At 55.6% G+C, this 27,365-nt stretch overlaps 1 protein-coding gene and 1 long non-coding RNA gene across 4 annotated transcripts; one reads left to right on the forward strand and one right to left on the reverse strand.

Annotated features, from left to right (window-relative positions):
• Nucleotides 1-209: 209 nt before the first annotated feature.
• On the reverse strand, nt 210-16,960 carry LOC138984656 (uncharacterized). Of its 2 annotated transcripts, none has more exons than XR_011461898.1 (7): nt 16,663-16,960; nt 15,781-15,990; nt 13,499-14,239; nt 13,281-13,347; nt 11,233-11,325; nt 4,765-5,007; nt 210-917 (listed from the first exon to the last, which is right to left on the reverse strand). It is a non-coding gene; the product is annotated as an uncharacterized lncRNA (long non-coding RNA). The 2 variants fall into 2 exon arrangements; XR_011461897.1 differs by having other exon boundaries at nt 210-2,874.
• Nucleotides 16,961-18,104: 1,144 nt separating this feature from the next.
• On the forward strand, nt 18,105-24,678 carry MRPL23 (mitochondrial ribosomal protein L23). 2 transcript variants are annotated; one of them, XM_070359543.1, is made up of 5 exons: nt 18,105-18,185; nt 19,842-19,964; nt 20,793-20,875; nt 21,439-21,512; nt 24,465-24,678. In XM_070359543.1, the coding sequence occupies exons 1-5, from the start codon at nt 18,169-18,171 to the stop codon at nt 24,627-24,629; spliced, it is 462 nt and encodes a 153-aa protein (XP_070215644.1). In that variant the 5' UTR covers nt 18,105-18,168; the 3' UTR covers nt 24,630-24,678. The 2 variants fall into 2 exon arrangements, with proteins under 2 accessions (XP_070215644.1, XP_070215645.1); XM_070359544.1 differs by lacking the exon at nt 18,105-18,185 and having other exon boundaries at nt 19,843-20,045.
• Nucleotides 24,679-27,365: the final 2,687 nt, after the last annotated feature.

The following is a 27,365-nucleotide window of genomic DNA, read 5'->3' on the forward strand; positions in this document are numbered from 1 at the left end:
AGCTTTCATATCATAAACAATGCTGTTACGAACACTGGGGTGCACGTGTCTCTTCTCATTCTGTGGATATATACCCAGAAGTGGAATTGCTAAATTACATGGAAGCTCTATTTTTAGTTTTTTTAGGAGCCTCCATACTGTTCTGCATAGTGGCTGTACCAACTGACATTTCCACCAACCAGGCCTCTCCTTCTGCCATGTCTTTGCCAACCACTGTCGCTGGGGTCTTTTTGACGATGGCCGTGGTGATGGGGGCGAGGCAACGTCTCACCGGGGTTTGACTTCTGCTTCTCTGGTTACTGGTGGTGTGAGCACCTTTTCATGTGCTGCTTACCGACAGTACGTCTTCTTTGGGGTTAAAGTGAAAGGCGCTCAGTCACGTCTGACTCTGTGACCCCATGGACTACACAGTCCATAGAGTTCTCCAGGGCAGAATACTGGAGTGGGCAGCAGTGATCCCCTTCTCCAGGGGATCTTCCCAACCCAGGGATCGAACCCAGCTCTCCCACATTGCAGGTGGATTCTTTAGCAGCTGAGCTACCAGGGAAGCCCTCTTTGAGGTTATGGGCACTTTCAAATTTGGCTGTGTTGAAACTAACTCATAAAGAATCTCAAATTGGACTTCTCAAAGGCCTCCCGTGGCCAGGAAAGCTTTGCCACCAGACTCTGCCAGCAGCACCTAAAGGTTTGTGTGGACTCCTGTCTTCTCGAGGTCCAGAGAGTTTTGAGGTTGCTGTGCCTGCCGGGAAGTGGCCTTCCTGTTCACCCGGAAAGGCTGCTGGACACTTGCGAGTTTCCTAATGCTGAAGGGATCAGGTAGAGAGAAGAGATCAATGCTTCAACTCTGTTTACAAAGGTGGTAATTCACAAAATTGTTTCCAGTCACAATAAGCTTAAGGGGAGAGGCTCTTTTACATCTGGAAAACAAAGATTAAAAGCCAGTAACATGTCAAACAAAAAGTCATAAAAATTGTAATCATACTTATCAGGTCACTCAATGCCTGTAGTTAGTTTTTGTCCTGTGTGAGTCCAGGTTTTCCGTTAGCTTTGTTGACCTCGCCTGATGACTGAGGGTGATAGGAATACAGATAATTTCAAGACGTTTGTGAGGCTTTTTTTGTTGTTTTTAAGACTCGTATGATTTGCCCAGTGAAGCGGGAGCCTTGATTACTGGAGATTGTGGAAAGGAAAGGCCAAGAGGAACACACATTCTTAAACTGTTTCTTTGTCATCGTGAGGCCATAAGCCTTGCGTCAAGGGAAGGTTTTACTCCATCAAATGAAAAATAGGGTTTGTCAGGGAGACGGGAGGAAGCACGCGGCAGTCTTGGGTTTCCCACAGCCTGATTGTTCACTTAATTTACAGCGGTTGTTTACCATCTTGGTTTCTCTGATTCAGGAGCAGGTTATTACCATTTTACAAGGTCATCAGGATGGGAAACGTCTGACGGCGAGGGCTGAGTTTTGTAGACGCAGAGTGGACTTTGTCTACACGTGCCATAAACTTTACAGATTCTGTTTTTTTACCCTGATTCTTGGGTTCAGCTCCTTCAGTGGGAGCCTCAGTTTTTATGTCAGATAACATTTTATGTCAGGACACACAAGGCTTCCAGGAATTTCATGTAATTTCTGGAACACATAATGTATAATATATTTATATAGACATAACATAAAGAAGGCTTAATGTTGTTCTTTGTTTGATAATATTTCCCATGTAATTTAACATCCTAATAAGCCTAATTAGTTTAACATCTTTATTTTTTAAATTTATTTATCTTTAATTAAAGGATATTTGCTTTACAATATTGTGCTGCTTCCTGCCACACAAAAATCTCTCTTTGAAATTCTTCAGGACAACATCACACTCTTTGCCCTTAATTTATTGCCATTTTTCATACCTTATTTTACTGAAAACATGCATCTTATTATTTTCCTTTGTAGTTTCCTCCTTGTGTGCTGAAATGTTTCCCTTTTTAAAGTAGCTTTTTAAAAATGTATTTATTTTTAACCGGGGGACGACTGCTTCACAACGCTGTCTGGTCTCTGCCGCACGGCGACACGGGCTGGCCACAGGCATACGTGTGTCCCCTCCCTCCACCTCCTCCGTCCCACCCCTCCAGGTCGTCCTGGAGCGCCGGGCTTGAGCCCCGGCCTCACGCGTGGCGGTGTGCACGTCTCCCGCCTGCCCCGTCCACGCGTCCCGCCCCTCGCGTCCTCTAGGCCCACAGTCTGCCCTCTACACCTGCATCTCCGCCGCTGCCCTGAGAAGGCTTCATCAGCACCATCTTTCTGGACTCCACGTACCCGCGTTGATATACGATAGTTGTTTTCCTCTCCTGGCTTACTTCACTCTGTGTAACAGGCTCTCGGTTCATCCACCTCATTAGAACCGACTCCAGTGTGTTCATCTTTACGGCTGAGTAATATCCCATCGTGCGTATGTACCACAGCTTCTTTGTCCGTCCATCCGCCGATGGGCATCCGGGTTAAAGTAGCTTTAATTACATATATACTATAATTTGTAGCCCTTAAAAAACCTGAATCTTTAGCAAAAACCAAGAAGCAAGCCATCGTGAACTATTCGTCATCACGATGTCTCCTGGCAAACTTGTAAACCTATTCTGTAACCTCTAGAAACGTCCGTTCCCCCTCAGCACGATTTATTTTCTCAGTGTGGTATAAGACGTGTGTCCAGGAAACGCAAACAGCTTTAGTTCTCTCTGCTAAGAAGACGCAGCAGGTAAACTCGGACTCGCTTAGCGGTTTTGTTTTAGCGCTGTATCTCCGTTGGAAGCGGTCTGGCTGTGTCATGAATTCCCATCATTGAATGTAATCCAGCAAAACTAAAGTTTCAAACTACCGAAATCTGGAGAATCTGTTTTTAAGTAGACATACCATAAAACACAATTATCCTTTTTCTTGATTTTTTAAGTTTTAAGTTTGTGGCTGCACCCCACAGCATGTGGGATCAGACCCACACCCCTTCCACTGGGGGCACAGAGCCCTAACCACTGGACTGCCGGGGAGCCCCTCAGGTTTAAAATGAAGTGTAGTTGATTTACAGTGTTACGCCAATCTCTGCTGCACAGCAAAGTGACTCAGTTATACGCACACACAGATTCTTTTCTAATATGCTTTTCCATAATGGTTCATCATAGGCTATTGAATGTAGCCCCTGTGCTAGCCCGCAGGGCCTTGCTGTCTATCCATTCTCTGTATAATAGTCTTCATCTGCTAACCCCAAACTCACCCTCCATCCCTGCTCCACCTCCCTCCCCCTCAGCAACCAGAAGTCTGTTCTCTTAATTATACTTAATGTCCATGGCCCTAAGGACATGCCTGTGGTAATCAAACCAACAACTTACATTTATCTTCATTTATTGAAGATCAATCCTATATCACATGATTCCTTCTAAAAACTTAGATTAGTTTTTTTGTTAATTTAGAAATATTTACACATTTAGTGTGTAAGCACTCGTGCGTGTGTGTATGTTCAGTTCAGTCGCTCTTTGCGACCCCAAGGACTGTGGCCCACCAGGCTCCTAAGTTCTTGGGCTTCTCCAGGCAAGAGTACTGGAGTGGGTAGCCTTTCCCTTCTCCAGGGGGTCTTCCCAACCTAGGGATCAAGCCCAGGTCGCAGGCAGATTCTTTACTGTCTGAGCCACCAGTGAAGCCTATACTGTAAGTCATCTAAATAGAGCTCTTTTACAAATTAATTTTGGTAATATTAACCACAAGTAACAAAGGACCCTTTTTATAAGTATACAAAGATGTACGTACATCCAGATAGACACAGACAAAGATCTCATAGTTTTCCTGATTCAATTTAAAAGTTCTCCCTTGTTTTTTTTCAGTTTTATGTTCTTCTAGGACAGAGTCAGCACGACTGAAGTGACTTAGCAGCAGCAGCTGAGCCAAGGCTACAGTCACAAGCAATGGGGGTTGTGCTTGCATTTCAAGGGCGTGATAAGAGCTCTAACTCCAAGCTTCCTCCCAGGAGCACTTCTGTTCTCTCAGGGTCAGAATCTTGAGAAAGGGATGTTTTACAGAGCTAGCCTTCTTTAACTATAAGTGCAAAAAAAAAAAAATCCATTTTGAAATATCCAGAGTCCCCATCCAGGCCATTTTAGGGCCAGACAAGGCCTGGCAAGGACGGGATTTGTTCCAGGTATAGAAGCCAGCCAGGGCTCCTGTGGGCGCTGCCCATCTGATGGGAGCTGGTAGCACAATTCCCCACTTCTTTTTTAAAGTTCCATTTTACTATAAAATGGGCCTCCCCGGTGGCTCAGATGGTAAAGAATCTGCCTGCAATGAGGGAGACCCAGGTTGGATGCCTGGGTCAGGAAGACCCCCTGGAGAAGGGCATGGCTACCCACTCCAGTGTTCTCGCCTGGAAAATCCCATGGACAGAGGAGCCTGGCAGGCCACAGTCCATGGGGCTGCAAAGAGTCGGACACGACTCGGGGACTAAGCGCACACCCAGCAAGTCAGCGTGGCCTTGGCCCCCAGAAGGGCATCTTGTTGAAGGAGGAGCAGCACTGGTGTCCCAGGAAGGGAGGTGCTTCATCTCTGTTTTAACACGGACATGCTCTCCTTCTGGTCAGTGCACCCTGTCCTTGAAAGATTGAAACAGACATCGAGTGGACGTTTGATAGGCCACTGACAGGCTGCTTTCCTTAGCATAAAATTCAGGCTAAATCAGAATGAGCGCCTCGCACCCTAGAGGTGAACATTTCTCCCATTATTTTTCAAGTTAAAATTGTACCTGGAAACAGAATACTGGTGAGCCTCATCTGAAGCTGGTGATCAGTCTCAGCACCATCACCAGCGAGAGCCTCAGGCCTCGGGCACCTGGCCGTGAAGAGCCCAGAGGACCCAGCGCCACTGAGGCCGTACTCTGGCCCCAAAGTTCAGCCTGGGTCTGACCGTGAAGAAACTGTCCAGCCAATTTGATTGTGAGATCCTCTTCAAGAAAACCGGCCCAGACTCTTCACAGCTGTCACCGATCCTTCAAGGCAAAAAAGAACGAATGAATGACAAGGTCCTACTGCGTAGCACAGGGACCTGTATTCAATACCCTGTGATAAAGATAACGGAAGAGAATATTAAAAAGAAAAAGAATGTGTACGTACGTATAACCGAATCACTGTTATACAGCAGTAATGGACTCAATTTTATAAACCAACCACACGCCCGTGAAAATACGTAAATGATGCACGCTGGGTGCTACAAAATATAGCATTCACACGAGGACGCATACACTTTGTTTGCTGTTTGTAATCTTTTTACACTTGGGTTTACCATGAACGTGGGTGGAGGAGCAAGGAAATACCATGTGAAAACAAGGGTTTCATCACAGCTACTTAAGAGAAGAATGGCTATCTGGCAACGTTATGTTCAATTGTAAACAAACAAGAATGTTATGACACTGGCATCTGAAAAGTTAATAAAGTGACTGAGAAGAGCAACAAAAAAGTGATGACCTCTGCCAGACCAAGAGAGATGAAAGGGCCGGACAAGCGGGGTGCGTGGCCTTGATCGTGTCCGGAACGCTGGAGGCCCCGTGTCGGTGGTGTGATCTGGGGGCGTGATCCAGGAGGGGGGCCCTGTCTCACAAGACTCCTGTCTGCACCTCCCTCTTGGGCTTGGGGAGAGAGGTGTTCGCTGAAGCGTGCTCGCTCATCCTGGGAGAAGGCGTTGGAGGATGAGACCTGGGAGACTCATTTGTCCGCCCCTGGGCAGCTTGCAAAGGCCCACTGGTTTCTGCTGAGTGCACACTCTTGTTGGTAATTACGGAAAATTAGAGCAGCTCCAATCCTCCACCAAGAGGAGGCTTGCTGGGGAGTATCTGTGAGTGGAGTTGACACGGTTGAAACAATGACCCAGAGCTGCATGCATGCCCTGGCAGAGGTTCCCAAACAGTGCTGGGAGCGCTGAGAAAGGCACCAGAGGAAAAACACAGGGCCATGGGACTCCCCAAATGTGGTTCAATACATGGACATAAGTTCCATAGGCCTGCCTGTGAGGAACGCACCTCTCAGATGAACGGTCCCCTCTGCAGGGGAGGGCTTCTTTGGTGAGGGGTCACTCAGAGCCCCGGGACCCTTCCTCACGTCCTTCGTCTTTCTTAAGCCAAGTGGTGGGCGGCAGACGTAGGTTCTTCCTACTTTTATTTATGTTTCTGGCAGGTCTTAAATAGTTCATGATCATTAAACATCGGGGGAAGGATCTTTGCTGAAAGTCAATCCTTATTTCTGAGAACAAAACACCAAGCTCAATAAACTATAGAAAATTATAAATAAGCACTTCCTTTATCTACCCTGGACGGTGGGACGCAGAGGCACCCACAGCCCAAGACAGGAACCAAACAAGGACGCCCGCTTTCATCATTACTGCTCAGCCCCGCTCCATAAGCTGAAGACAATGCAAAAGATGTTAAACGGAAACAAGATGCGCAACTTCTGGAAAGGAGGAGACCAAAACACCACATTCCTAGGAGCCCCGAGAGAGCCAGCGGAAGAGAGCTCAGAATGGATGAGAGAATTCAGGAAAGGCGCCAGATGCAAAATACACATTTTACATTAATATTTTTATGATTTTCTAGCAACCACCAGTTATAAGATGAAGCAGAATTTTAAAAAATGTTATTCTCAAACAAAAAGGAGAGGGGGTGCGAAGAACATAAAAAATACTTTGCTAAAACCTTCTTCAGAAATGTTCAGGATCTGTAGGAAGAAAACAACACACTTTAATGAGAAATAAAAACATGAAGTCTGAAAAAGAGAGAAAGAGAAAACACGCCACATTCTTGGGTAGGACGTTTGCAAACATCAGATCTTCCCAAATTCATGTATAGGTTCGCCAGATTTCCAACCAAAATTCTGATAGGATTTATTTGGGGGTGAGGGGTGAGCCAGGGGTGGGGAGGGAGTTGGCAAGACAAACCTAAAATTCGCATACAAGGAAAAATAGGCAGGAAGAGCCAAGAAAATTTTGAAAATTAAGAGCAGATTTCAGAAGTGGAGGCAGCATATCTGATGTGTGTGGAGGGCTCCCTGCAGACCAGCAGCCAGGCAGAGCTGCCTCCCCTTTGTCTCTGGAAACCCTCACAGGAGCCCCAGGAGGCAACGCTCCCATCACTTGCATTTTCCAGAAGAGCAAACAGGGTTCAGGGTGGGCTGAGCTGATGCCAGGGTCACACGGCAGCAGCAAAGGCGCCAGGCACAGGCCGCGGTGTGCAGCCCCTCGTCTTCTCCTGTAGGTCCCACACGTTATTTCAATTCTACAACATCTATCATCCTGATGACCACGAAACCGTAAGAATCTGGCAGCACCTCCGTCAGAGGTTGCAGGATATTTAATCAGGAGGTTGAGAAAAATCAGAAATGTATTCAGGACGAGAAAAAGGGTAATGAGATTTTTTTACTCCAGGCCCAAATATACCAAATATCAAAACAGAAGCCAGGAGAGTTACAGAAGGTCAGTATGTGAGGGAAAAAAAGTTTAAAGTAAAACTAGAGAGAAATATAGGTATGTATTTATCTGCTTTCATCCTGGCAACAGTTTTCTAAGCTTACAAACAATGAAAGTATCGTAGAAGAAAAGACTCAGTAAATTTCATTGCTTAAAAGGTTTGTTTCTGTATATCAAAAAATGCTCATCCAAATTAAAAGGCAGACATTTGCTTCTGGGCAAGATGGAGAAACAAGGACCACGTTTATCCTCCTGCCTGGAGCAACTCTCCAAAGAAAACAACATCATCAAGAAACCATATATGTACACGAAACAGTTTATTTTTCAGGACAGTAAACATCAGACAGTTAAGAACATCGGTCCCTAGGAGATGAGAAGCAAAAGCTTCAGGCTCAGAATTGCTCAACTTGCTTCCTCGAGAGGAAGGGGAAGTGGGGGGAGCCCAGTGGGACCCTTGAACTGATGAGAAAGAGCTGAGGGTCCAGGGAGACCCAGGCAACGAAAGTTCATGGCACAGAGTGCTGGAGAGGAGTGCGTGCGTAGGGAGCCCTGGAGGCCCGCAGAGGGGCCCACTCACACACCCAGTCGGGTAAAGAGCAACACGTGCCTCGGAGGAAATTCTTCAAGGCTTGGAAGAGAACCACCAGGAGGGGCGGGGGCCGATGTCCACTGCTCAGGCAGGGCTGGGAACAGGGTCCGTTCCCACCAACCAGACTCAGAAAATGGACACTTCACGGGGCCTTGGGCACTTGGAAAATTCCTGCATTACCCTGGGGGCAGTTAACCCCGAATGGGGCACTTCCCCAGGCCCACCTTACAAACCCAAAAAAATCCAGACCAGAGAGGATCAGATCATGGCCAGGTGACTTAACTGCTCCCTAGAGCAAAGCTCCAGAACGTTCGTAGGAGTAGAAAGAGGTCCTGCACGAACGAGGGGGAAAACACACAATGTCTGGCATCTGATCAAAAATTAGCAAACAGGCAAAGAAGCAGGAAAAAGCGAGCCATAAGGAGGAGGAGAGCCAATCAATCAAAAACAACTGCAAGGAGTCAGCACTGCAAACCCCTTAAAGCCAAAGCAGCAACACAGAAAGGCCCAGCAAAGGAGGTAAAATGGAATTCAGAAAACTCTCGACTGACGCAGAAGAGGTAAGAGGGAGAGAAAGAGACAGGACCCACAGAACACGGGTGAGAAACGGTGCACTTGCTTCCTTCCGCGGTCAAGCACGTTACGTGCAGCTGGTCTAAACGCCCCAGTTAAGAGGCAGAGATGGTTATACTGGGGTTAAAGAAGGAAGAATCCTCCTGTGTCCTGCCTACAAGAAGCACGGTTTAAGTATAAAGACACACAAAGGTTAAAGGAATCACAGACCTCTGAAATATACATAAAGCTAAACGGGCTGTAACTGGCAGGGTAGACATGCACAGTTACACTCCGAGACTTCAGTACCCCTCTATCAATAATTAATTGGAAATTAATGATTAATTGTTTAGTGCAGAAAAATCAGCAAGAAGTTAGGAGACTAGGGCAGTACTTGACTTGATTGACATTTATAGAGCATGCCATTCAAATACACATTCTTTCCAAGTGCACATGGAACATTTACCAATACAGATCGTGTTCTGGGCCATTAAACAAGGCTTAATAAGTTGAGAAGGATTCAAGTTACATAAATTATATTCTTTGACCATAATGGAATTAAATTTTAAATCAATAACAGGAAAAAGTCTTTGGGAAATTCTCAAACATTTGGAATTTAAATCACACACTTCTAAATAGTCCGTGAGTCAAGGAAAAATCAAAAAGGAAATTAGGAAGGATTCTCAACAGAATGAAAATATAAAGACAGCACATGGGAACTTGTGCAAAACGGTTAGAGCAGGACTCAGGGCGGAATTTCTCCTGCAAAAACGCCTACATGGAAAACAAGCGAGCGCTGAAATCAGTGACCCCAGCTTCTGCCTTAAGAAAAATAGGAAAAGAAATGCAAATCAGCCCAAAGTAAGCATGAGAAAGGAAATAATGCAGACCAGGAAGAAGTTGATGCAACAGAAAACAGAAGAACAGTAGAGAAAGCAGGAAAGCCAACCCAGAACTCTGTTGTTTGAGAATACCAATAAAAACTGATAAACCAGATCAGGAAAAGAGGAAAAGTGAGAGATGAAGTGCCCGACATCAGGAACGAGGAGGTGACATCAATACAGAGTGTGAAAGTCGCTCTCCATGGAATTCTCCAGACCAGAATACTGGAGTGGGTAGTCCTTCCCTTCTCCAGGGGAACTTCCCAACCCAGGGATCGAACCCAGGCCTCCCGAATCGCAGGCAGACGCTCTCCCAGCTGAGCCACCAGGGAAGCCCCAAAAGACTGGAGTGGGTAGCTTATCCCTTCTCCAGGAGCTGAACTGGGGTCTCCTGCATTGTAGGTGGATTCTTTACCAACTGAGTTATCAGGGAAGCCCAACAGAGATTGTACAGCTATTAAAAGAATAACCAAGGAAATATTATGCACAACTTTATGACAATAAACCTAACAAGTGAGATGAAAGTGTCTTTCAAAACAAAATACCAAAGACCAATCAAACAAAGATAATCGGAATGACTCTGTATCTATTAAAGAATTGAAAGTGTAACTTAAAACCTTCCCACAAAGAAAGCTCCAGACCCAGATGGTTTCCCTGGTGGGTTATACCAAACGGCTAAAGAAAAACTAATAGCAATTACATCAATCCTAAAGGAAATCAACTCTGAATATTCATTGGAAGGACTGACGCTGACTCTGAAGCTCCAATACTTTGGCCACCTAATGTGAAGAGCTGATTCACTGGAAAAGACCCTGATGCTGGGAAAATTGAGGGCAGGAGGAGAAGGAAGTGACAGAGGGCGAGATGGTTGGATGGCATCACTGACTCAATGGACATGAGTTTGAGCGTGGAAGGGAAGCCTGATGTGCTGCAGTCCACGGGGTCACAAAGAGTTGGGCACGACTGAGCTACTGAACGACAATGCACAAATTCTACAAAAAAACGTCGACTCATCTATGAGCCAGTGTTGCCTTGATAACCAAAAGCAAAGACAGTGCAAGAAGAGAAAATCACAGGCCACTATTTCTCATGAACATAGACAGAAAAGTCCCAAACAAAATTTTACAAATAGAACTCAATATGTATAAGTTGATACAACATCAAGACCAAGTGTGCTTTACCCCAGCAATGCAGGGCTGGGACAACATTTAAAAGTCAGTCAGTAATTCACCGTTTTAACAAACTGAAAAATAAAACCCATATAATCATCTCAGTAGGTGCAGAAAAAGCATTTGACAAAATTCAACACCCATTCCTGATTTCTTTAAAAAAATAAATAAATAAAGCTCTCAGCAAACTTAGGAATACAGGAAAACTTCCTCTGCCCAACAAGCGTGTCTAAGACTGAATGTTTTCTCACTTGAGCCAGGAGCAAGACAAGAGTGTCTTCTCTCACCACTTCCATCCAACTTTGTACTCGAGGTTTTTGCTAGTGCAATCAAGAAAGAAGAAAAAGCCACGTAGGCTGAAGAGCAGGAAGGAGAAACTCCTTAATTCATGGAAAACTTGATTATCCACAGGTGCAGGGCCAATTCAGTGCAGAAGTTACAGCCTTTCCAATAAATCAGATATCCACAAGCAAATGAAGGAAAAAAAAAGAGGAGGAGGAGGAGAACTTGGATTTATACCTCATACTACATCCAAAAATTAACTCAAAGTGAATGAATCATAGACCTACATGTAAAACTAGAGCCATAAAAACTCAGGGGAGAATCTCTGTGAATTCAGGCAACGCGAAGGTCTCCTACATTCGATATGGAAAGCATGAGCCCTAAAAAAAAAAAAAAAAGAATGGATAAGTTGAAATGCGTCAAGACATTTTAAAATGTGCTCTTCAAAAGGCATTGTAAAGACAATGAAAGCATAAGCCACTTTTTGCGAAGCACACATTTCATAAAGGGCTGATCCAGAGTAGATAATGAACTTTCTGAAAACACAACAGTAAACCAACTTTTGAAAATGGGGAAAACGCAGTCTTAGAAGTGACACTTCACCAAACGAGATAATTGGACGGCAAATCAGGATGTGAAAAGTGCCCGGCACCATCGGTTACCGGGGAAAAGCAAAATGGAGTCACAGGACATCACTCTAGGAGAGAAGCTAAAGTCAAAAAGACTGACCGTCCAAACGGCCAGCAAGGAGGGGCCCCACGTCTCTGCTGGAAGCATAAAGCAACCCAGTCTGGCAGCGGCTCTTTTTCTGTAAAAGTTAAGTGTACATGTGATCTTGTAATCCCACTTCTAGGCATTTCCCCACGAGAAAAGGAAATGTTTGTCCTCACAAAGACTTTCACATGAATGTAAATAGCAGCTTTATTTTTAATTGACAAAAACTGGAAACAAGCCAAATGTCCATCAGCAGATGAACGGATAAACAAAATTCTTTTTGTATCCATACGATGGCAATCAGAAGGAATGTCCCACTGATGCATGAAAAGGCACGGATGAACCTCAAAATAGTCATGTTGGGAGACAGAGGTCAGGCAAGAAAGAGTACATGCTACGTACTCCCATTTATAGAAAACCCTAGAAAATGGACACAGACACAGCCGCTAGTTATTAAGAACTGGGGGTGGGGTACAGCATGGGGGGGTGGGGGGAGAGGCTGCAGGGCCCAGAGGACACTCTTAGAGGTGACGGACGTGCCTGCCATCCTGACGGGGGTGACGGTCTCACGGTGTCTGCACAGGTCAGCACTTGGGCCGTTTTAGAACGGGCAGTATACTGCATTAACACGCCGACTACACCTCAACGGAGCTGTCTTTGACTAAATGGCAAATGAGAAAAGCAGGAAAATATTTGGGCTAAAATGTGACAGACAAGGGGGTGATTGTTGCTGCTCAGTCACTAAGTCGTGTCTGACTCTTTGTGACCCTGTGGACTGTAGCCCGCCAGGTGCCTCTATCTGTGGGACTTCTCAGGCAAGAATACTCGGGTGGGTTGCCATTTCCTTCTCCAGGGGATCTTTCCCGTCCAGGGATTAAACCTGTGTCTCCTGCGTTGGCAGGCAGGTTCTTTACCACTGAGCCACCAGGGAAGCCCCGAGGGGGTAATACAATTAATACATTAAATGCACTTGGAAATCCATAAGGAAAACATTAACACCTTCATTAGTTTGCTAGGTGACCATGACAAAGGCCCATGGCCTGGGCAGCTTCAACAGCAGACATTTATTGTCTTTCTCCTGGAGGCTGAAACCCGAGACCCAGGTGTGGGCAGGGCTGGGTCCTCCTGAAGACTCCCTGCTCTGCCTGCAGATGGCCGTGCTCCCCCGAGTCTTCACGGGGCCGTCCTGCTGCATCTGTCTGTGTCCTGACCTCTTGTCACAAGGACCCGGGTCCCCCTGCAGCAGGCCCACCCTAGTGACTGCCTTGTCACCTGACTGCTTCGGCAAAGGCCCCGCTCCTAACACAGCTGCGTCCTGAGGTGCTGGGGGTCAGGACCTCCAGAGCCCATCACAGAGCCTCAGAGGGGACCGTGAGCAAATGATGGGCCGGTGACAGAGTCAGAAACACGGGTGACCCAGCAACACGCCAGAAAGGTGTGCAAAGCAAGTGCGAGTGCAGACAACTGGGGCGTCGAGTCTCCCCACGACTCCCACCCCCGCTCCCTCCCTGCTGAGGACCCTGGTGCTTGTGTGCAGACCCCAGCGAGAGGCGACCCCTCTACCCTCCAGGAAGCCAGACACCTGGTCCCACAACGGTGCCAGGACCTCCTGGGGACAGACCTGCGGGGCTCAGCGGACGTCCTCCAGCCAGGCCACACCAGTACCTCTCAACATGGACGGCAGACACCTGAGGAAAAAAATTCAAGTTCTCAAGCAAGGCAAGGAAAATTTTAACATGACATTTTTTTTCCCCTGCCCTTTGGCCTCCCCGCTCCCCTCTGGCGGGCATTATGCATCTGCATTATGCATTAACCAGACCTCCCCAAGGAAAGGAATACCTGCTCAACCATAAAAATCTATTTTTCTTGTCTTGACGTCAACCATGTAACTCTTTAGAAGATAACATTCCTTTCTCCATCCTGTAAGGGGTCATGATGGCCCACCGCTGGCCTCGGACGTGCAGACATCTTTGGTGGACTTTATGAGCAGTGTATCATTTCCCTTAAAGATAGCAACTGGTACAGAACAGACTGGCCAGATGACCGGGGGAGATACAGGGCCACGCCTAACAGACATTCTGAGCTTAAGGACGCGCTCGTGACCTTATCAACGCCCCTCGTTATATTATGTGTATTCGGCCTATTTTACAAGACGATTGTTTCTTTGATCAAAAAGAACACGATTGAGCCTCAGATAAAATGAATGACGACTACAGACGACTTGAAAGGATTGACCAGACGGACAGTTCAGTCAGATCAGTCACTGTATCCGAGTAAAACTCTAGGGGCAGGAAGAAGCGGCAAGAGCGGCCCGTTTCCCAGCCCCATGACAGAGGAGTCAGACTGGGGGTCCCGAGGCCTGGGGTAACAGGGTCCAGTGCAGTCACATAACCCGAGCCACCCGTCACGGAAATCCTCGCCATGAAACAGGCTGGTCACGCGGCGCCCTCGGAGACTTGACTGAAGTGAAGACGGAAGAGGAAGGGATTGTAAAATAAGGAATGTTGCCCACCATCCAGTTCTACAGGAATGAAGTCATCACCCACCACCGGCGCTGGCCAGCAACACGCCCTGCAGGAGCTGAGGACAAAGGGCAGGATGAGGCACCCTGGGAAAGCTGGCAGGACTGGCCTGCAGACCGCGCTCCAGGAGAACATGCTGTAAACCCGGCTTCCTGCATCTCCTCATGCCTAGAAAGGCACGAGAACCATTGCAAACATCTTCCACGAGACGTGTGCTCGACTGCACGTACCTCCATCGGAGGGTACTGGGCTCCCCCTCCCTCTTCAGAATGGCCCTCGGAACTTTCTGGAACATTCGGAGTCTCCCAGGTTACAAGACCAGGCCGTGATGCTGAGATTCATGAGACCCGTATGTCTGGTGTTGCCCCCAGCCCCCGGCCCACACCTCCCTGCCCTGAAGCCCCCAGCAGTGAGATCCACGACAGCATCACTGGTCACAGCGCCTGCTGTCTTCTCCCCAGCTCCTGAAACTCCCGAGAGTCGTGAAGCAGACATGGGTGCCTAGTCGTTTATGCTCATAGCAAGTCCCTTTTCTGTGCTGCTGGGGTGACGTTCACAGGGAAGCTTTGGGAAAAGACCCAGGGAAGGAAGCTGACAGCAGGAGAGCCTACCCTGAGTCGGGAGTGACTCCAGGACCCCCACCGCCTCGAGGAGGCGAGACAGGCCGGAGGGTGAGCGCACGGTCAGTGGCCAGTGATTTACTCATTTGTATTCTGTGATGAAGCCCCCCTCCCTGACCCCAGGAGGGAGAGACCCTCTGGGCCTCGGGGCCTGTGAACCTGGGGAGACCTGCGGGCCCAGGGCTCGCCCCTCCACCCCACCCTCTGCCTGTGTCACGTGACTGGGGGCCTTCGCACGCAGCCTCTGCGTGCCCTGGGAATGCCGGCTCCTCCGTGAGGCTCTCTGACGGCCTCCTGTAAAACCACAGCCCCCTCCCACCTCTGCCCCCCTGCTCCCCGCACCTTCCCCAGCCGGTCCAGTGCGTCTCACTCTTGCATCTTTTTCAGGCACTGTGGTTCTCAGCAGCAGCCCCAAGGCACTTCCAGGCTCGTCTTATCTTTCCACCCCACCGCCGCACCGCCCAACTTGGAGCCCTCCAGGGACGCCCACTACTCTCAGGAAGAAGCCCCCGCTCCCCAGTATGGCGTGCAAAGCACAGCGGGGAGGCTGCCCCCTGGGAAGGCTCCTGCCCACCCTCTTCCTCACCTGCCTGTGGGGGCGCCTCCTCCCCTGGGCCACTGCTGGGCCTCCCTGGCACCAAGCTCTGGAGTGGGGGGGCCCATGTCAGGATGTCAGATCTAACACATGAAAATGTTTGCCTAAAATAAAAGAAGTATGTCCCTACACATCTGTAAGGCCCAAACCGAAACACTAACACCAGCAGATACCGCCTCGTGGCTGGTGGGAGCGTGAGGCGGCGTCCTACGACTCGGCACACACACCCACCCCGGTTCAGCCACCGCGATCCTTGGTTCCTAACCCCAAAGAGCTGAAAACTTCAGTCCATGCAAAAACCTGCTCCTGGATGAGTCCGGCAGCTTATTCATCATGGCCAACATGGGGAAGCCTCAAGATGCCCCTCAGTGGGGGAGTGGGTACCTTTCCGCAGTACATCAGGTGATGGTGTATCAAGTCAGTTCTGTTCAGCCGCTCAGTCGTGTCCGACTCTTTGCGACCCCATGGACTGCAGCACGCCGGGCCTCCCTGTCCATCACCAACTCACGGAGTTTACTCAAACTCACGTCCATCGAGTCGGTGATGCCATCCAGCCATCTCATCCTCGGTCGTCCGATGCAGTGTCATTCAGCTCTAAAGGGAAAGGCACGGGGAAACCGTGAAGAGATGCAGAGGAAGCGTAAATGCAAGAGAGAGAGGCCAGTCTGCAAAGGCTACCACGTGGGGCCCTAACTAGAGGACAGCCTGGCAAAGCAGACCCACGGAGACAGCAGGACAACCCACGGCTGCGGGGGTCAGGAGCGTGGTGGACAGGAGCCGCTCCGCGGGTTTTCTGGGCAACAACTCTCCCGTAGGTGCTGGCACATGGACACATGTCACTGAACATCTGGCAAAACCTGTAGAATGCCCACCAAGAGTGAACCTCCAAGCCAACTATGGACTTTAGCTAATAACAATATATTAGCGTTGCTCCATCGGCTGCCACATGCGTGTCACGTTAGTGTAAGTGTTAATGCTATGGGAGAAGCTGAGTGTATGGGAATCCTTTGGACTTTCTCAGCAATTTCCCTATAAACTTAAAATCTTTCTTTAAAGACGCTATTAAAAAACAATAAAGACAGTTGTTTATCTGAGCTTTGAATTTAATTGGCATCCTCTCCTCTGTTTGGCAGACTCAGCCCCCAAAGCTGTGTGTTGCTCAGGAAGGGGGGGAGGTGATGACCCAGGCTGGGGGAAGGGTGGCGGGGAGCGGGGTGGGAGGCCACCCGCCGGCTTCCCGGGCTGTGGGGGTCGAGACTCACCCACCTCACACTCACAGGTCCCAGGCCGGAATGGGAAGAATCCAGCTGGCAGACAATCAGAGAAGGGGTCTAGTGTTGTGGGGTCCGCACCGTTGAGACCCCATCGAGGACCTCCGCGCTCTCAGCCTGACTGATCAGAGTGTCGCCTACCAAGGTCCAGCAGGACGCCGACCCACGCCGCCTCCCATCCGCGTGTTCCAGCCACGTTAGGAGCGACATGGAGGCTTCTGGGTTGGCACGTGGCTGCTTAGTGAAAGCTTTACAAATGAAACAGAAAGTTCCCCGGCCTCCAGGTTGGGGGACCCCCGTCCTCCAGCTCCCGCCCTCTCCCCACCTCCGGGGCCCTGCCACAGTCACCATCAGCCTCGCTGGGTCCTGGCTGCGGCCCTCCCCTGCCCTCCCCCGCAGGCACGCCGCCCCCCACTCACAGCTGAGCCCTCCAGCAGCAGCACCCACCATCAGTCTCTTCATCCTAGAAGAGCCCACTTAGGGCCTCCAGCACCAAGCATGAGAGTGAGGGGGGCCCTCCAGGCCCTTCCCGCCCCGGGGCCCCCAGGAGCAGCCCCTGTGCCCTCCCAGGCTCCCCTGCTCTTGCCTCCTTGCCGTCCCGCCCCCAGCCTGGAGCCCCACTCCCCCCGGGTCTGCCCGTACATGGGGGTGGGGGGAGCAACAGAGGGTCTCTGATCCCGCTCTGTGACGGGGCCCCAGTGAGGGCTGTGCCAAGGCTGGAAGCAGGGCGGGCCAGCTGCGGCCTGGAGAAGCCAACGGCCTTAGGGAGGCTGGGGGGAGCGGTGGGCAGGCATGGCTGAAGGTCCCTGGGGGTCGTCTCAGGGCATGAGAAGTTGGCCATGGGGTGGAAGGACTGGGCTGGGGCAGTAGAGTTCCAGGACAGAGGGAGGCAGCCACAGGGGCCAGGTGGAGAGAGGTGGTGGTTTAGCCGCTCAGTGGTGTCCGGCTCTTTCCACCCCATGGACTGTAGCCCACCAGGCTCCTCTGTCCGTGGGATTCTCCCGGCAAGAACACTGGAGTGGTTGCCATTTTCTTCTCCAAGGGATCTTCCCAACTGAGGGATTGAACCTGGGTCTCCTGTAGTGGCAGGCGGATCCCTTACTGACTGGGGCCTCCCACGAATTCACACCTTCCCCACTCCCCCAGTCTCCCACCTGGGCCACCAGCTGGAAGGGTGGCAGGCTCTGGGTGGTGAGTGGCCAGCAGTGTCCCTGGGCACTAGGCTGGAGTCTTGGGGGCATCCGTGGCGGTATCCGTGGTGGTCCACTGGTGCGCTGGGCTCCGGAGCGGAGGGAGGGCGTATGGGCCTGGTGGCACGAGGGTGTGCTGCGGGGCACAAGTAGGGCGCTGAGTGTGCAGGGCTTGGGGCCCAGGTGGGGCCCAGGTGGGGCCCAGGTGTGCGGGCGGCGCGCGTCCTCCCGGGCGCCAGGGGGCGCTGCGCCGGGGGGCGGGCCCGGCCTGGGCCCGCCCCTCCTTCCGCCCGCGGCCCCGGAAGCGGGCGATGGCGCGGAACGTGCTGTGAGTGGGGGTCCCGGCGCGCGGGGTCGGGGGCGTGGCCGCCCCCAGGCTGGGCTCGGGGCCCCGGGCCGCGGACTCGGGACCCGGGGCCCAGGCAGGACGCGCGGCGTCTGGGCGCCCGTGGGGGCGGGGCGGGCCCGGGGCGGGGGTCGTTGCGGGGCCCGCGTGGCCCGGGCCTCCCCCGGAGTCGAGCCTGGCCTTCGGCGAAGGCGGGCGGGAGGTCGGTGCGGCCGGTCCGCGCCAGCCTCGGGCCTCGGGCCCCGCGGGCTGCGCGCGCCCCCCGCCCCGGCAGCTCCCCAGGGGCCCGGACCGTGGCCCCTGCAGTGCACGCGGCCGGTCACCAGGGGGAAGAGGCGAGCCCGGTGGCCACTCGCCGGCCCGGCCCCCACGAGGACAGGGCGAGGCTCGGTCGTGGGCCGGCCCGCCCGCCCCGCGCCCGACGCTCTGCCGTCGGGAGGTGCTGCTGCTGGTGTCCCGGCAGCTGCCACGTGCGACGGGGTCACGAGGAGACCCCAGTAAACGTCAGCTGGCACTCAGCTCAGCGCTGGTCTGCTCGCGAGCGTCCCGGCCTGTGTCAGGGCCCCCAGGCCCTGCCACCCTCAGGATGCCCCACCCAGGACCTCGGCCCCTGGCCCGGTCCTACTCCCCAGAGTTGTAAGGCCCAGAGGCATCATGAGACTTGGCTTCACTGGGCCCCCCTTCCCTTGTGCTTGCTGCTCCCCCAGATCAGAGGTCGTGTGCCATGCTGCAAACTGGTCACCAGGACCCTTGATGGCATCGTCAGCCCCTGTGCCCACCCTCCACCGAAACACCTCTCCTGGGCTCCCACTGGACCCCTGATCCCTCACAGGCCCTGCCAACCTTGGGCCCCCACCTCCTTGGACCATGAGCCCCGAGGCCTGGTTGGGTCCAGTTGGCAGTGTGGCCTCCTCGCCCACCAGGCCCATGGGGGCGTAGGTCCAGTTGGAATGGGTGGGGTGGAGCCCAAGTGGTGGCTGCCCATGCATTCTAGATGTCTCTGCCCCCCTTTGGGGGTTTGAGGGGTGAGGGAGGTGGGCAGTGAGCGTGTAACCGCTGACCTGTACACACTGCTCGCCTGAGCCCCTTATCTTGTTTTCCCTTTGTTTGTTCGCCCTTTATCGTTTGATCTTCACTCTTGTCAAGGATGAGCTGGCGCTTCCAGCACAGGGGGAGCAGGGGCGGGGGTGGAGGTGGCCCTGTCCTTGTCCTCTCACCGGGGCTGAGCCAGTGCGGATTAAGCTGGTTCTGACTGATCCCACCTCACCTGAGCGGAAGGGAGCTGGGGGCCCGTTCCGGGGGGACAGCCATGCGGGGGCCGAGTGCCTGTGCGGCTGGCACTTTGAACAAACACGTGACTCTGAGCCTTTTGACAGGGCAGGGTGGGCACGTCGTCTGTTCGTGAATCATTCACTGGTTCTTTCCAAAGGCCGACCTCGAGGGTCAACAGGCCACGCTGCCCTGGGGACGGGACTGGCTGCCCCACACCGGGTGAGGGAAGGGCTGACCTGAGGGTGACTGCCCCCTTGGCTCTTCAGCCCCGTGGGCGTGATGACCTGTGGACCCTGTCGGGGCGTCCCGGGAGCCTCGTGTTCTGGGCGTTTGACATGACCCCTCTCCACCCCCCCCCCTTTGCAGGTACCCTCTGTACCAGCTGGGCAACCCCCAGCTCCGGGTTTTCCGCACCAACTTCTTCATCCAGCTGGTGCGGCCCGGCACGGCCCAGCCCGAGGATACCGTGCAGTTCCGGATCCCCATGGAGTAAGCCTCCCCCGCCCCAGAGGGATTCAGGCCGAGGGGCCCACGACTCTGGAGGTGCTGCTGAATCCCGCTCACAGCAAGGTTCTTCCCACCACAAAAACTCTACAGGCAGCCCTGCACCAAGGCCTGGTGTATGCAGAGCCTCGGACAAGGGTGCCTTGGGCTCCTCGCCACCCTGGGGAAGTCCAGCCTCAGAGACCCGGCTTCTTTCCTTGCATCGGCCTGGCTGCCTTTCCCAGGAGGCTGGGCTCTGACCCCGGCTCCCAAAGCCTCCGCCCTTGGGTGGGTGCTTCACAGAGGCCCCCGTTGCTGAGGAGACACAGATTCTCTGCACCCCATGCTGAGGCCTCGGGGCTCTGGCCTCAGCTCGAGCCTCCATGGGAGCTGAGGGTCATGCCGTCTGCCTCGGAGGCCAGGGCAGGAGAGGCTGGGCCCTGTCGGGCAGAGGGGACAGCACCGCCACCGCCTTGGCCATCCTTTCTGGGAGATGCCTGCGGGGGGGGGGGGTGGGGGGTGGGTGCCGTGGACAGGGTGGCAGCTGTGGAGCGGGTGGCTCCCGGCAGCCAGAGGGCACTCGCAGACCGTCCCTCCCCTCCGCTCGTCAGCTTGGCCCCCAGGCAGGGCAACAGGACTGAGTCCTGGGGGCTGGTCCCCTGTCACCCCCACGTCGCCGCATCCAGACGCCTCTGCAGGGTCAGCAGGGCCCAGCCCCAGCCCCGGCCCCCCTGGCCAGCTCCCGCCCGGTGTCTGCACTCAGCAGCTACGCTGCCCGGCAGGCTGCTTCTTTCTCCACCCTGCTCAGAGCCCCCCTCTTTCCCTCCTGCCCAGGATGACCAGAGTGGACCTCAGGAACTACCTCGAGCGCGTCTACAATGTGCCGGTGGCTGCCGTGCGGACGAGGGTGCAGCACGGTGGGTCCCGGGCCGGGGCTTCCGCCCCGAGCTCAGCAGGGAGGCTGCCAGCCTCGCTGGCCTGGCCCCCGTCAGCCCCTCTAGCACGTGGTCCTCTGCATGTGAGGAAACAGGCCCGCCGGGGGAGAGTGGGCCTCCTTCCCGGGGCTGGGACTCGGAGGCCTGGTTCCCGCTCAATTCTCAGAGCAGGGCCCCCGCCTGACGCCCCCACACTGGCGTCGGTCCGCGAAGTGCTCATGTTACTCTGCTGGGCTTTCTCATTCCTTCCTGTTGACCCCTGCTTCCCAGCCCCTGGTTGCCTAGTTGTAAATATGACGACCCTCTGTCGAAGGGAGGTCAGGCTGCAAGAGCCTCCATGACACCGAGGGAAAGCCGGCTCTCCGGTTGTCTTAGGCCCGTTTGGGTTTGCACCGAGCAAAGGCTGGTGCCCACAGGCGTGTGCCTGCTGCCCTCAGAAGTGGGTGCCCACGTGTGTCCCTCTTTCTAGAAAGCGGGTTCCTGGGGTAGTGGGCTGAGAGCTGCTTGCTGGGAGTGAAGGCTTCTGTCTCTCCCGCTTCCGACAGGTTCCAACAGGAGGAGGGATCACAGGAACGTCAGGATAAAGCAGCCAGACTATAAGGTGGCCTACGTGCAGCTGGTGAGCACCCAGCCGCGCCGTGCCCGGGGCGGGCGGAGCCCGAGGCCCAGGCTGGCCCTTGGTTCTGACCTGCACGGAGCCCCCGGAGGAGCTGGGGTGCAGTTCAGCTGGGGTGGCGGGGGCCGGGCGGGCTCTGGGGAACTTCTCGGGGGCCAGCTGAGAATGTGCTGAGGGCAGAAGCAGGCTCTCTGGCCTGGGGGTCGGCTCAGACAGTAACCAGCGTCCAGGCCAGGGAGCGGTCGGTGCCTGGGGTGGAGGTGGCTGCAGGGGCCCCCGTCTCCGGGGCAGACCGCGTGGGGAGTCCTGGTCCTGACTGACCCCCTCTCCCCTGGACTGGACTGTGGGGTCTGCCTTCCCTGACCCCGGCCAGGGTCTCGTATGGTCTCCTGCCTGGCAGGGGGAGGGAGCGGGGTCCAGCACCCAGCTCAGCCTTTGCTGACTGAAACCCCGAGCTGGTGAGACTAAGACCCACGTTTCCAAAGCCCCTCTCCGCCCTTCCTGCCGGCCTGAGCTGCCCCTAGACAGAGAGCCCCTGGAGTCAGGATCTGCAGCCTTGGCCGCCGGCACCGAGGCACACGGGCTCCAGGTGGGATCCCTCTGATGGGGCAGGTGACCTTGGACCCGCGCACGGAGGGCTAGCTGCCGTCTGAAACCCTGGCGTGGGTGGGGTGGGGGCAGGGGTCTGCCAACCCCTTCCGTTTCCCTGTGAGCAGCCTGGTCGGGCGGGCGCCCGCGGGCCGGCCGCTAGGTGGCAGTGGTGGTGTTATGAAAACGCCTCCGCCCAGGGCCCTGTTTCGGGCCTTAGGAGGCAGTTTGGTGAAAGACCCAGTTAGCATGGCAGCTTTTCTGAAAACCAGTCACAGTTGTTCTAAATGGGGGCCCCCGTAATTATTTGGCCTAATATTTGCCGTGCATAAAATCAGCCAATCCAGGCCGGGAGAGCAGCCGTTGGCCTTATAAAGACGCCTGTGTCCTCTGCGTTCAGCCGGGCCATCTGTCTTTGTCATGGCAGCCGGTTGACACCCCATATGTCGGCATTCGCCACGAGGCCCTTGAGCGGGGGCTATAGTTACAAGTGGCTTTTGAGTCATCCGAGCCCCAGCGTTCCCGGCCCCACCTCGCTCTGGAAGCCGAGCCGCGTATCTGCAGCTGCCACCCGGCCGCCTTTCTTCCCTGTGAAATCCCAGCGCGTCCCCACCGGGCACGCTTCCCTATGCTCCAAAATTAAATTCGTAACGGACTCCCTCCCTGCTGACTCCAGCAGATCTCTGCCTGGAAACCGGCCGGGAGGTTGGGCCCTCACCCCCTGAAGGGCTCCCTTTTCTGTCCCCCACGGGTGCTTGGAGGCCTCCCTCCTAGCCCCTCATCAGAGCTGATGGTGGAGCATGCCGAGCGTCGGCCAAAAGGACGAGTGAAGTCCCCAGACTCGTGTGGGGTTGGCTGCTTTGAGAAAGCTGGTGTCACAGAGTGAGGGTCCCAGAGTTCCCCCCACAACCCAATAAATGTCTTTCTGGTGGAGAGTTGGGGAGCTGGCGAGCCTGGGTCACCCCATAGCAAGGAGCCTCGGCCCCCAGCTGCAGCTGCAGCCTGCCAGGGACAGAGGCTGCGTGTTCTTGGAGACCCCTGTTTTGTAAAGAAATCTGGATTCGGCCCCCACCCCCTCCTATGCTTTTCTGCTCATCAGCTTCACGAGGGTGGAGAGTGTTATTTCTGAAAGCACAGGGTGACCTTCTCTAGGCAGGGAGCCCCGTCGTGGGGAGAGGCGGTGGGGGACTCTCCGTGGCGCCCTCCATCCCTCCCAGGCTGTTGCGGATTGCCGTCTTTGTATTTATAGTTAAAAATGTCACTTTGGGTTCCCCACCTCAGAAAACTAGCAGCATCACCTCGGTATATTAAACATAAATCCCCCATTCTGGGCAAGCAGCCCTGCATGTAAACTGTTGCCCTTTGGTATTTTAAAGAAGAAGAAAGAGAGTCTTGAAGTGTGTAAGCGACCCCTCCTGCAGGCGGGCTACCGCGCGCACAGGCGCGGCCTTTCATGGCTCAAGGCCTGCGCTCGCCGCGTGAGCGGGCTTTGTGAACACCCCACTCTCGGGGCCGGCGCTGTGGGCTGCTGCAGATCACGCTTGGCCGCCTGCCCGAATCCAAACTTCTTCACAAAACAAGGGTCTCCAAGAACCAAGTTCACTTCACTGATTTTACTTACTAAAATTTTCCAGATCCGGGTGCCGGCCCCCCATCCCTCTCTGCCCGTCCAGAGGTGGACGGTGTGGCACAGGGAATATCGCCGGGGTCCCCCCCAATCTTTGGAGCCGCTTTGCTACATGCCATGTGCGGAGGTGGCCCCTCACTTCCCGCCATTGGGGTCCCCTCCTCTCCCCGGCCCCCTGAAGGGCGGGGCTGGTGTACCCCGGCCGTGTGTTGGGGGTCCAGGCTGGGACTTAGCTGGCCCTCCTGTATTCTGAACTTTCAGTGAAAGATGTAAAACCAGTTAATTTGCAAAGCCGGTCTTGATTTGTGGCCTGCTTGGCACGTACGTTTCATTGTATATTACATGTCTTTTGTTTGCCGAGCTGAGCCGGGAGGGGTCTTAGTCTTTAACGTGGGTGAAAGCCTGTAGGTGCTTCGGATAGGAAATGTTCCGGGGAGGCAGCAGACGCAAGTTGTGCCCGTTTTCCTTGCCCCCTTGCCTGCAACCTGGCCTGGCAGCTCCTGCCGGGAGTAGGGGCTTTGCTAGACTCCCCCAGTGCAGACACTCCTCCAAGAGCCAGCCTCAGTGAGAAAGGGCCTGTCACGGCAGTGGCTTCCGCTGCCGAAGGCCGAGGCCTGGCCCGTGTACCTGTCTTCTGGCTGTGCGTCTGTCCTGCAGGCGTGGGGCGGGCAGTTCAGTCTCCCCGTGGATGGGACCTCCCCGCGGGGGTCCCTGGCTGAGCCCGTCTGTTTTCTTCCCAGGCACACGGGCAGACCTTCACATTCCCAGATCTGTTTCCCAAGGGGAAGCGGCCCGGTGGCAGCTCCGCGGACGAGGACCTCCGGGACCAGGTGCTGGAGGAGCAGCAGCAACGTCAGAGCCCCGACCCGCGGCGCGGGGGTGTCCCCAGCTGGTTTGGCCTGTGACGGGAGCCAGCCATCACGCTCAAATAAAGTGCGGCTTGTGGAGACGGTTCGGGCCTGTGTGCTCCGTGCTCTGCCCCCGCCCCGCGTAGGGACCCGCTGTGTGTGCAGGCCTGTGTCCTCCTGCAGGCCCTGGGACGAGCCAGGCTGGCCCTGAACTGCCCCCCGCAACCCCCAGCGGCAGGGAGGCCGCCTGCCCCGGGCCCTGAAGTCACCCTGAGCCACTCCATTTAAAAAGCCTGTGTTCATGCCGTTTGGTGGTGGGGGATTAGAAAGTGAGTGTTGAGGGCAAGGGTCTGGGTGACGGGAGGGAGCCCGCCTGCCTGGGGGGTCCCATGGGACACAGTTGGGGGTCTTGGCGTGGAGGGCGGGGGTCCAGAGGACGCAGAGCTGAGTCCAGAGCAAGGCGGGTCCCCGGCAGGAAGCAGACCCCGCTGGGTAGTTGGCTGCGGCCGAGGGCTCCCGGATGGGAAGTGGTCAGCACCCAGGGGCAGGCAGGAAAGGAGGGGTTCTGGGGACCGTGGGGCGGGGGGCAGAGGCGGCCGGGCCTCCAGGAGCCTGGTGCCCAGGAGCTGCCCACGGCATGGTGTCTCCTGGAACCAGGCTGCCGCTGGAAGCCTCCTCGAGTGCCCCCGGGGGGTCAGCTGGGCCTGGCTCTGAGTGTCTGCGGGCCTGGGGGTCTGGGAGATGAGCGGGGAGGCATCGCGGGTGCTCTGGGAATCAGGTTGTGTTCTCCCCGGGTTGGGGGGTGGGCAAAAGCCACAAGGGCTTGGGGACCACCCCCTGTGCGGCCTCCCGGGTCCCCAAAGCCCGTCCTGGGGCTGGGCCGTTCCCTCCGTGGGGAAGACAGTGGGGAGCCAGCCCGTCGGCCTCCCCCGCCCCGAGGGACCCCGGAGGCATCACGTGGGCCTTTGAAGCTCCCCTCGCCCGAGGCTGAAGGCCCAGGCAAGCTGCAGCCTTCAGCGCTGATTTAACGTGGTGGGGAGTCGGGAGGGGGCCGAGCGCAGAGGCAGCGGCGCTTTCCTGAGAGATAATTCATGGGGCCCCGCGGCCCCGAGGACCCCGACTCAAGGCCAGGGGAGGAAGCCCATCCTTCATCCGCTGCACGTCCAGAGCCGGCGGCCCCCGGATGCGGGCCCCCAGAGCCCCCCCGCCCGGCGGCCCGCCGCCGCGCTTGCGGGGGCCCCCACATCCCCCAGGGCCCGGCATCGGCAGGTCACGGCCACGGAGGAGGGGGCCGCCCCCCACCCCCAGTCTCCTCGGCACCCCCAGGACTGGCGGGTGGGATGGCGTGACCACGGGCCGGCTGGGACAGAGGCGGGAGGGAGGCAGGCAGGGCGCGGGTGGCCAGGCAGGAGTGGGGGTTGCCTTGCAGGCCGCGCAGGAACAGGAAGCCAGTGGGCCTTCGGCCGGGGGGCTGCCCGCCCCATCCCCCGTCACGGAGCCTGGAGAAGGGGCTGTGTGACCCCCCCGCCCCTCGCCGGCTGCAGGCTGGAGGCTGACCGAGACAGCCGGCGCCTCGGGAGGCCCTGCCCCAGGATGCGGGCCCCATGCTGCCTTCTCCGAGACCCCGGCTCCCACTTCCCCCCACAGCTGGGAGACAGCAATGCTGCAGACTGCAGGCCTCGCAGCTTGTTCCCCTCTGCTCCCCACACACACGGCCTGCGGGGGTCTCAGGAGCCCCTGGGCTGGGCCTGCTGGGGCCTCTGCTGGTCAGCCTCGTGGGGGGGGGTGTCCTCGTCAGCAGTGGACCTGGACTCCCTTCCCTGTGGGGACAGCCCTGCTGGGAGCACCCTGGGCCGACGCTCGGGGAGAGCCCTTCACACTGCCCCCCAAGACCCCATCTACTGTGTGACCGCACGAGCCCGCGAAGGGAGGGGCTGGGGGCGGGGGCTGGGGCAGCCACTTTCTCGGCACCTCGGGCAGTGCTGGGTCCTGCCTGGAGTCCGCGGGCCTCTGCCGCTGAGTTACGGCTGCAGCAAGCCTGGCCCGTGGCCCCCGGGATGCATCCCAGACCCCCCAGCAGCTCCAGGTGAGGCCCGCCCGCCAGGCAAGGCTGCCAGGATGGAGCGGAAACCCATCTGGCGGCAGCCCCTCCGCCAGCGTCTGGTTTTCCTCTCCCAGGGCCAGGGTCCCCCAGGGGCTGCCCCACGCTGTCCTCAACCCACGCACGTGGTGGGAGTCGCCCGCTGCAGGTGCCCGCCGCTTGGCTGGCCCCTCACTGCTCCTCCTGCCACTGGGACCCCTGCCTGAGTCCAAGGAAGCCTGCCTGTTGGAGGCTGTGTCCACTGTGCTCTGGGTGGGCTCCCTGGCCGCCCCGCCGGGGGGCCCAGGACAGGGACACAGCCGTTGCCCTTGCCTGCCCCCCCCCACGACTCCGCGCCCCCCCCCCTGCCCCCTGCCAGGCCTTAAAACACAGAGGGGACTAAAGAAATCAGATCAGGGGCCTCGGTGGGCCTCTGGCGGGGTCCCCCCCTCCCGACTTCCGTGTAATTCTGAGCTCCATGCACAAAGGCCTGAGTGTGTGTGCTCCCTGGCCGGTCAGCCGCCCAGTCCTGCACGTCGGCTAGGCCACCCAGGAGAGCCCGGCCTGGGGTCCGGGTGGGCCCCGCCTCCTCGGCCCCCAGCCACGGTTTTCACTGCGGATGGCGGCTGTGGCTCCTGCCCCCCAGCTGCGAAGACCAGGCCTCCCCCTCCTCATATCACGCAGGAAGGAAGAGCCCACCAGGGTTGTTCTTT

The sequence above is a fragment of the Bos mutus genome, chromosome 22 (genome assembly GCF_027580195.1).
Source record: "Bos mutus isolate GX-2022 chromosome 22, NWIPB_WYAK_1.1, whole genome shotgun sequence".
NCBI lineage: Eukaryota > Metazoa > Chordata > Mammalia > Artiodactyla > Bovidae > Bos > Bos mutus.